This window comes from Chiloscyllium punctatum, unplaced genomic scaffold (assembly GCF_047496795.1).
Source record: "Chiloscyllium punctatum isolate Juve2018m unplaced genomic scaffold, sChiPun1.3 scaffold_936, whole genome shotgun sequence".
Taxonomy (NCBI): domain Eukaryota; kingdom Metazoa; phylum Chordata; class Chondrichthyes; order Orectolobiformes; family Hemiscylliidae; genus Chiloscyllium; species Chiloscyllium punctatum.
In genome coordinates, this window is record NW_027310670.1 from 32,780 (window position 1) to 42,500 (window position 9,721).

Genomic DNA, 9,721 nt, shown 5'->3' on the forward strand with positions numbered 1-9,721 from the left:
CCGTAGTGCCCAGGGATGTACAGGTTAGGGTGGGATTGGCCGTGCTAAATTGTCCCCATAGTGCCCAGGGATGTACAGGTTAGGGTGGGATTGGCCGTGCTAAATTGTCCTGTAGTACCCAGGGATGTACAGGTTAGGGTGGGATTGGCCGTGCTAAATTGTCCCCGTAATGCCCAGAGATGTGCAGGTTAGGGTGGGATTGGCCGTGCTAAATTGTCCCGTAGTGCCCAGGGATCTACAGCTTAGGGTGAATTAGTCAGGGGGAAATGCAGATTAATAGGGAAGGGGGTAAGGATTCCTCTTGAGAAGGTCATTGTGGTCAGTGTTGGGGCATTTGGCCTTTTTTCCACACTGCAGGGACTCTAATTGCTCCCTCTCTCTGTCTCTCTCTCTCTATCTCTCTCTCTCTCTCTGTCTCTCTCCCTCTCTCTGTTTGTCTCCCCACCCCCAATATGCCGATGCCCTGTTGAGTTTCTCCAGCCGTGCGCATTTCCCCCTACCCCTCACCCCCGTCTCGAAAACCCCTCCCAGGAACCCTCCGCAACGTCCGAACGATTAGATTTATTTAGACTCCTCACGTTGCCCTCGCCCTTAACCCCCCCAACCCCCCCCCACCCAGGGTCTCCTCCCGCACGCGTTCAGGCCAGCACGCGGACGGCGATCAGCGCCAGGACGTAGCCGGTGTGAGGCGCGGGTGCCACGCCCTCTCCCCGGTTCTCGGTCTGGGTGGCGCGGATCCAGTCCAAGTAAGCGCCCGGCCGGGTGTAGACCCCCACCTTCTGGGGGAGCCCGCACTGCAACCCGAAACTCGAGACGCCCAGGAGGTAGAAGCGCGAGTCGCGGTGGTCGAAGCACTCCAGGGGTCCCCCGCTGTCTCCCTGGGTGGGGGGTTGGGGGTGGGAGAGAGGATATAACGCAGTGTGAGGGGGGGCACGGAGAGATAGGGAGGGGGTGTAGGGGGCTGGGGGGGGTGACACACACAGAGATAGGGAGGGGGGGGTAGGGGGCTGGGGGGGGTGACACACACAGAGATAGGGAGGGGGTGTAGGGGACTGGAGGGGGGGTGACACACACAGAGATAGGGAGGGGGGTGTAGGGGGCTGGAGGGGGTGACACACACAGAGATAGGGAGGGGGTGTAGGGGGGTGACACACACAGAGATAGGGAGGGGGTGTAGGGGGGTGACACACACAGAGAGAGGGAGGGGGTGTAGGGGGCTGGAGGGGGGTGACACACACAGAGATAGGGAGGGGGTGTAGGGGGGTGACACACACAGAGATAGGGAGGGGGGGTAGGGGGCTGGAGGGGGTGACACACACAGAGATAGGGAGGGGGTGTAGGGGGATGGGGGGTGACACACACAGAGATAGGGAGGGGGCTGGAGGGGGGTGACACACACAGAGATAGGGAGGGGGTGTAGGGGGGTGGAGGGGGGTGACACACACAGAGATAGGGAGGGGGTGTAGGGGGCTGGAGGGGGGTGACACACACAGAGATAGGGAGGGGGTGTAGGGGGCTGGAGGGGGGTGACACACACAGAGATAGGGAGGGGGTGTAGGGGGCTGGAGGGGGGTGACACACAGAGATAGGGAGGGGGGGTAGGAGGGTGTAGGGGGGGTGACACACACAGAGATAGGGAGGGGGTGTAGGGGGGACACACACAGAGATAGGGAGGGGGTGTAGGGGGCTGGAGGGGGGGTAGGGGGGTGACACACACAGAGATAGGGAGGGGGTGTAGGGGGCTGGAGGGGGGTGACACACAGAGATAGGGAGGGGGGGTAGGAGGGTGTAGGGGGGTGACACACACAGAGATAGGGAGGGGGTGTAGGGGGGACACACACAGAGATAGGGAGGGGGTGTAGGGGGCTGGAGGGGGGGTAGGGGGGTGACACACACAGAGATAGGGAGGGGGTGTAGGGGGGGGTGACACACTCAGAGATAGGGAGGGGGTGTAGGGGGGTGACACACAGAGATAGGGAGGGGGTGTAGGGGGGTGACACACAGAGATAGGGAGGGGGTGTAGGGGGGTGACACACACAGAGATAGGGAGGGGGGGTAGGGGGGTGACACACACAGAGATAGGGAGGGGGTGTAGGGGGGTGACACACACAGAGATAGGGAGGGGGTGTAGGGGGGGGTGACACACACAGAGATAGGGAGGGGGTGTAGGGGGGTGACACACAGAGATAGGGAGGGGGTGTAGGGGGGTGACACACAGAGATAGGGAGGGGGTGTAGGGGGGTGACACACAGAGATAGGGAGGGGGTGTAGGGGGGTGACACACAGAGATAGGGAGGGGGTGTAGGGGGGTGACACACAGAGATAGGGAGGGGGTGTAGGGGGGTGACACACAGAGATAGGGAGGGGGTGTAGATGCGACTGCGACAGGACAGTGTACGGGCGATAATCGAGCAGTTACCTGGCAGCCATCGATAAGTCCAGCCTCAAATCCAGCACACCTCATGCGAGGGGTAATAATCCCATCGTACCAGTCGTGTTGGTTACACACCTTGTTGGGTATTAGGTCAACTTGTGCCTCCTGCAGAATATCTGATGATGGACCTGCGACACAACGGGTAAATTCAACTGCCTGGGGAACGACCAGCAGAACCCCTTTCTGCACCAGGCCAGATAGAGCACCCACTCCCTCAGCACTGACCCTCCCACAGCACTGACCCTCCCTCAGCACTGACCCTCCCACAGCACTGACCCTCCCTCAGCACTGACCCTCCCTCAGCACTGACCCTCCCACAGCACTGACCCTCCCTCAGCACTGACCCTCCCTCAGCACTGACCCTCCCACAGCACTGACCCTCCCACAGCACCCACTCCCTCAGCACTGACCCTCCCTCAGCACTGACCCTCCCTCAGCACTGACCCTCCCACAGCACCCACTCCCTCAGCACTGACCCTCCCTCAGCACTGACCCTCCCTCAGCACCCACTCCCTCAGCACTGACCCTCCCACAGCACCCACTCCCTCAGCACTGACCCTCCCTCAGCACTGACCCTCCCTCAGCACTGACCCTCCGACAGCACTGACCCTCCCTCAGCACTGACCCTCCCACAGCACCCACTCCCTCAGCACTGACCCTCCCACAGCACTGACCCTCCCTCAGCACTGACACTCCCACAGCACCCACTCCCTCAGCACTGACCCTCCCACAGCACTGACCCTCCCTCAGCACTGACCCTCCCTCAGCACTGACCCTCACACAGCACCCACTCCCTCAGCACTGACCCTCCCTCAGCACTGACCCTCCCACGGCACTGACCCTCCCTCAGCACTGACCCTCACACAGCACCCACTCCCTCAGCACTGACCCTCCCTCAGCACTGACCCTCCCACGGCACTGACCCTCCCTCAGCACTGACCCTCCCACAGCACCCACTCCCTCAGCACTGACCCTCCCTCAGCACTGACCCTCCCTCAGCACCCACTCCCACAGCACCCGCTCCCTCAGCACTGACCCTCCCACAGCACTGACCCTCCCACAGCACCCACTCCCTCAGCACTGACCCTCCCTCAGCACTAACACTCCCACAGCACCCACTCCCTCAGCACTGACCCTCCCTCAGCACTGACCCTCCCACAGCACCCACTCCCTCAGCACTGACCCTCCCTCAGCACTGACCCTCCCACAGCACTGACCCTCCCTCAGCACTGACCCTCCCACAGCACTGACCCTCCCTCAGCACTGACCCTCCCACAGCACCCACTCCCTCAGCACTGACCCTCCCTCGGCACTGACCCTCCCTCAGCACTGACCCTCCCACAGCGCCCGCTCCCTCAGCACTGACCCTCCCACAGCACTGACCCTCCCACAGCACCCACTCCCTCAGCACTGATCCTCCCTCAGCACTGACCCTCCCTCAGCACCCACTCCCTCAGCACTGACCCTCCCTCAGCGCCCACTCCCTCAGCACTGACCCTCCCTCAGCACCCACTCCCTCAGCACTGACCCTCCCTCAGCACTGACCCTCCCTCAGCACCCACTCCACAGCACCCACTCCCTCAGCACTGACCCTCCCACAGCACTGACCCTCCCACAGCACCCCCTCCCTCAGCACTGACCCTCCCACAGCACCCACTCCCTCAGCACTGACCCTCCCACAGCACCCACTCCCTCAGCACTGACCCTCCCTCGGCACTGACCCTCCCTCAGCACTGACCCTCCCACAGCGCCCGCTCCCTCAGCACTGACCCTCCCACAGCACTGACCCTCCCACAGCACCCACTCCCTCAGCACTGATCCTCCCTCAGCACTGACCCTCCCTCAGCACCCACTCCCTCAGCACTGACCCTCCCTCAGCGCCCACTCCCTCAACAATGACCCTCCCACAGCATCCACTCCCTCAGCATTGACCCTCCCTCAGCACCCACTCCCTCAGCACTGACCCTCCCTCAGCACTGACCCTCCCACAGCACCCACTCCCTCAGCACTGACCCTCCCTCAGCACCCACTCCCTCAGCACTGACCCTCCCTCAGCACTGACCCTCCCACAGCGCCCACTCCCTCAGCACTGACCCTCCCTCAGCACTGACCCTCCCTCAGCACTGACCCTCCCACAGCACCCACTCCCTCAGCACTGACCCTCCCTCAGCACTGACCCTCCCTCAGCACTGACCCTCCCACAGCGCCCACTCCCTCAGCTAGACCCTCCCACAGCGCCCACTCCCTCAGCACTGACCCTCCCTCAGCACTGACCCTCCCACAGCACCCTCTCCCTCAGCACTGACCCTCCCACAGCGCCCGCTCCCTCAGCACTGACCCTCCCACAGCACCCACTCCCTCAGCACTGACCCTCCCACAGCACCCACTCCCTCAGCACTGACCCTCCCTCAGCACTGACCCTCCCACAGCACCCTCTCCCTCAGCACTGACCCTCCCACAGCGCCCGCTCCCTCAGCACTGACCCTCCCACTGCACCCACTCCCTCAGCACTGACCCTCCCTCAGCACTGACCCTCCCACAGCGCCCACTCCCTCAGCTAGACCCTCCCACAGCGCCCACTCCCTCAGCACTGACCCTCCCTCAGCACTGACCCTCCCACAGCGCCCACTCCCTCAGCACTGACCCTCCCACAGCGCCCACTCCCTCAGCACTGACCCTCCCTCAGCACTGACCCTCCCACAGCACTGACCCTCCCTCAGCACTGACCCTCCCTCAGCACTGACCCTCCCACAGCACCCACTCCCTCAGCACTGACCCTCCCACTGTGCTGACCTTCTGGTGAGGTAATATTCCTTACCCTTGGTCTCCCTCGCTCCCCAGCCGGTGATGTAGCAGGGGTTGAGTTGGGTCAGTTGTTGGTGGGGGCTGGGTAGACAGATGGGCTGGACGTATGGAGAGTAGACAATGGCCTGGTGCAGTCTCAGTAACGCCACGTCATGTTCCAGGGTCTCTCTGTTGAACTCCTTGTGCTGCAGGATCCTGTCCACCACCAGAACGCGGGTGTGGGCACCAAACCGGGAGCGTTGGTGAAGCCCAGTCACCACCAACCAGGAGTACCGGTCACTGGGAGGGAGTGGGCAAGGAGGGGGCAAGAGTGTGATACCCTTTCCCTTGACCGTGAGACCCTTTCCCTTGACCGTGAGACCCCAGACCCACTCCCATTGACCATGAGATCCCAGACCCTCACCCATTGACCGTGAGACCCTTTCCCATTGACTATGAGACCCCAGACCCACTCCCATTGACCGTGAGACCCTTTCCCATTGACTATGAGACCCAGACCCACTCCCATTGACCGTGAGACCCTCTCCCATTGACTATGAGATCCCAGACCCACTCCCATTGACCGTGAGACCCTTTCCCATTGATCATGAGATCACAGACCCACTCCCATTGTCTGTGAGACCCTTTCCCTTGACCATGAGACCCCAGACCCACTCCCATTGACCGTGAGACCCTTTCCCTTGACCATGAGACCCCAGACCCACTCCCATTGACCGTGAGACCCTTTCCCTTGACCATGAGACCCCAGACCCACTCCCATTGACCGTGAGACCCTTTCCCTTGACCATGAGACCCCAGACCCACTCCCATTGACCGTGAGACCCAGACCCTCTCCCATTGACTATGAGACCCCAGACCCACTCCCATTGACCGTGAGACCCTCTCCCATTGACTATGAGATCCCAGACCCACTCCCATTGACCGTGAGACCCAGACCCACTCCCATTGACTATGAGACCCCAGACCCACTCCCATTGACCGTGAGACCCTCTCCCATTGACTATGAGATCCCAGACCCACTCCCATTGACCAGGAGACCCTTTCCCTTGACCGTGAGATCCCAGACCCACTCCCATTGACCGTGAGATCCCAGACCCACTCCCATTGACCGTGAGACCCTTTCCAATTGATCATGAGATCCCAGACCCACTCCCATTCACCATGAGACCCCAGACCCACTCCCGTTGACCATGAGACCCCAGACCCACTCCCATTGACCGTGAGACCCTTTCCAATTGATCATGAGATCCCAGACCCACTCGCATTGACCGTGAGACCCCAGACCCACTCCCATTGACCGTGAGATCCCAGACCCACTTTCATTGACCGCGAGACCCTTTCCAATTGATCATTAGATCCCAGACCCACTCCCATTGACCATGAGACCCCAGACCCACTCCCATTGACCGTGAGACCCTTTCCCATTGACCGTGAGACCCAGACCCACTCCCATTGACCGTGAGACCCTTTCCCATTGACCATGAGACCCCAGACCCACTCCCATTGACCGTGAGACCCTTTCCCATTGACCATGAGACCCCAGACCCACTCCCATTGACCGTGAGACCTTTTCCCATTGACTATGAGACCCCAGACCCACTCCCATTGACCGTGAGACCCAGACCCACTCCCATTGACCGTGAGATCCCAAACCCATTCCCATTGTCTGTGAGACCCTTTCCCATTGACCATGAGATCCCAGACCCACTCCCATTGACCATGAGACCCAGACCCCACTCCCATTGACCGTGAGACCCCAGACCCACTCCCATTGACCGTGAGACCCTTTCCCATTGACCATGAGATCCCAGACCCACTCCCATTGACCGTGAGACTCTTTCCCATTGACCATGAGATCCCAGACCCACTCCCATTGACCGTGAGACCCCAGACCCACTCCCGTTGACCGTGAGACCCTTTCCCTTGACCATGAGACCACAGACCCTCTCCCATTGACCGTGAGACCCCAGACCCACTCGCATTGACCGTGAGACCCCAGACCCACTCCCATTGACCGTGAGACCCAGACCCACTCCCATTGACCGTGAGACCCTTTCCCATTGACCGTGAGACCCCAGACCCACTCGCATTGACCGTGAGACCCCAGACCCACTCCCATTGACCGTGAGACCCCAGACCCACTCCCATTGACCATGAGACCCAGACCCACTCCCATTGACCATGAGATCCCAAACCCACTCCCGAGACCCCAGACCCTCTCCCATTGACCGTGAGACCCCAGACCCACTCCCATTGACCATGAGACCCAGACCCACTCCCATTGTCCATGAGATCCCAAACCCACTCCCAATGACCGTGAGACCCCAGACCCTCTCCCATTGACCGTGAGACCAAGACCCACTCCCATTGACCATGAGATCCCAAACCCACTCCCAATGACCGTGAGACCCCAGACCCTCTCCCATTGACTGTGAGACCCAGACACACTCCCATTGACCGTGAGACCCTTTCCCATTGACCATGAGATCCCAGACCCACTCCCATTGACCATGAGATCCCAGACCCACTCCCATTGTCTGTGAGATCCCAGACCCACTCCCATTGACCGTGAGACCCCAGACCCACTCCCATTGACCGTGAGATCCCAGACCCTCTCCCATTGACTGTGAGATCCCAGACCCACTCCCATTGACCGTGAGACCCAGACACACTCCCATTGACCGTAAGACCCTTTCCCATTGACCATGAGACCCCAGACCCACTCCCATTGACCGTGAGACCCCAGACCCACTCCCATTGACCGTGAGACCCCAGACCTACTCCCATTGACCAGGAGACCCCAGACCCACTCCCATTGACCGTGAGACCCCAGACCCTCTCCCATTGACCAGGAGACCCCAGACCCTCTCCCATTGACCAGGAGACCCCAGACCCACTCCCATTGACCGTGAGACCACAGACCCTCTCCCATTGACCAGGAGACCCCAGACCCCCTCCCATTGACCAGGAGACCCAGACCCACTCCCATTGACCGTGAGACCCCAGACCCTCTCCCATTGACCGTGAGACCCCAGACCCTCTCCATTGACCAGAGACCCCAGACCCACTCCCATTGACCAGGAGACCCCAGACCCACTCCCATTGACCAGGAGACACTTCCTTATCGACCTGCGACTCCACTCTCAAGGAGCGATCAGAACCATCAGATTGTTTCAGGTGTACGAAAGCGCGAGGGGCGTGCGCTGAATGACCGTCTGTTGTCTTCCTTCCCCACCTCCCCCCACCCCCCCCCCACTCAGGGGCAGGGAATCAGAAAGCTGGCGGGGGTAGGTTGAGGTTGAGAGGGACCTGGTGAAGGCTGAGAAGGTCACTGAGATATCCCAACCCATTGGGGCTAGGAAAAATGCAACATCAGTCTGAACGTGGGGCAAACGCTGATGACAGTGTTTTGCTGGGCTAATGTTCAGAGAGCAGGAATATCCCACTAACAGCTCCCTCAGAGCTGACCCTCCCTCAGCACTGACCCTCCCTCAGCACTGACCCTCCCTCAGCACCCACTCCCTCAGCGCTGACCCTCCCTCAGCACTGACCCTCCCTCAGCACTGACCCTCCCACAGCACTGACCCTCCCTTAGCACTGACCCTCCTCAGCACTGACCCTCCACAGCGCCCACTCCCTCAGCACTGACCCTCCCTCAGCACTGACCCTCACCTCAGCACTGACCCTCCCTCAGCACTGACCCTCCCACAGCACTGACCCTCCCTTAGCACTGACCCTCCCTCAGCACTGACCCTCCCACAGCGCCCACTCCCTCAGCACTGACCCTCCCTCAGCACCCACTCCCTCAGCACTGACCCTCCCTCAGCACTGACCCTCCCTCAGCACCCACTCCCTCAGCACTGACCCTCCCTCAGCACTGACCCTCCCTCAGCACCCACTCCCTCAGCACTGACCCTCCCTCAGCACTGACCCTCCCTCAGCACCCACTCCCTCAGCACTGACCCTCCCTCAGCACTGACCCTCCCTCAGCACCCACTCCCTCAGCACTGACCCTCCCTCAGCACTGACCCTCCCTCAGCGCTGACCCTCCCTCAGCACCCACTCCCTCAGCACTGACCCTCCCTCAGCACTGACCCTCCCTCAGCACCCACTCCCTCAGAACTGACCCTCCCTCAGCACCCACTCCCTCAGCACTGACCCTCCCTCAGCACTGACCCTCCCTCAGCACCCACTCCCTCAGCACTGACCCTCCCTCAGCACTGACCCTCCCTCAGCGCTGACCCTCCCTCAGCACCCACTCCCTCAGCACTGACCCTCCCTCAGCACTGACCCTCCCTCAGCACTGACCCTCCCTCAGCACCCACTCCTCAGCACTGACCCTCCCTCAGCACTGACCCTCCCTCAGCACTGACCCTCCCTCAGCACCCACTCCCACAGCACTGACCCTCCCACAGCACCTGACCCTCCCTCAGCACCCCACTCCCTCAGAACTGACCCTCCCTCAGCACCCACTCCCTCAGC

At 61.4% G+C, this 9,721-nt stretch overlaps 1 protein-coding gene across 1 annotated transcript in view; it reads right to left on the reverse strand.

Annotated features, from left to right (window-relative positions):
- Positions 1-630: 630 nt before the first annotated feature.
- Positions 631-9,721, reverse strand: part of LOC140474316 (transmembrane protease serine 12-like) — a 10,159-nt gene continuing 1,068 nt past the window's right edge. Inside the window, exons 2-4 of the mRNA XM_072567681.1 lie at positions 5,253-5,518; positions 2,420-2,562; positions 631-878 (exon numbers count right to left, since the gene is read on the reverse strand). Coding sequence (XP_072423782.1) covers positions 639-878; positions 2,420-2,562; positions 5,253-5,518 — 649 coding nt within the window. The 3' untranslated portion in view covers positions 631-638. The remainder of the gene's footprint in view (positions 879-2,419; positions 2,563-5,252; positions 5,519-9,721) is intronic.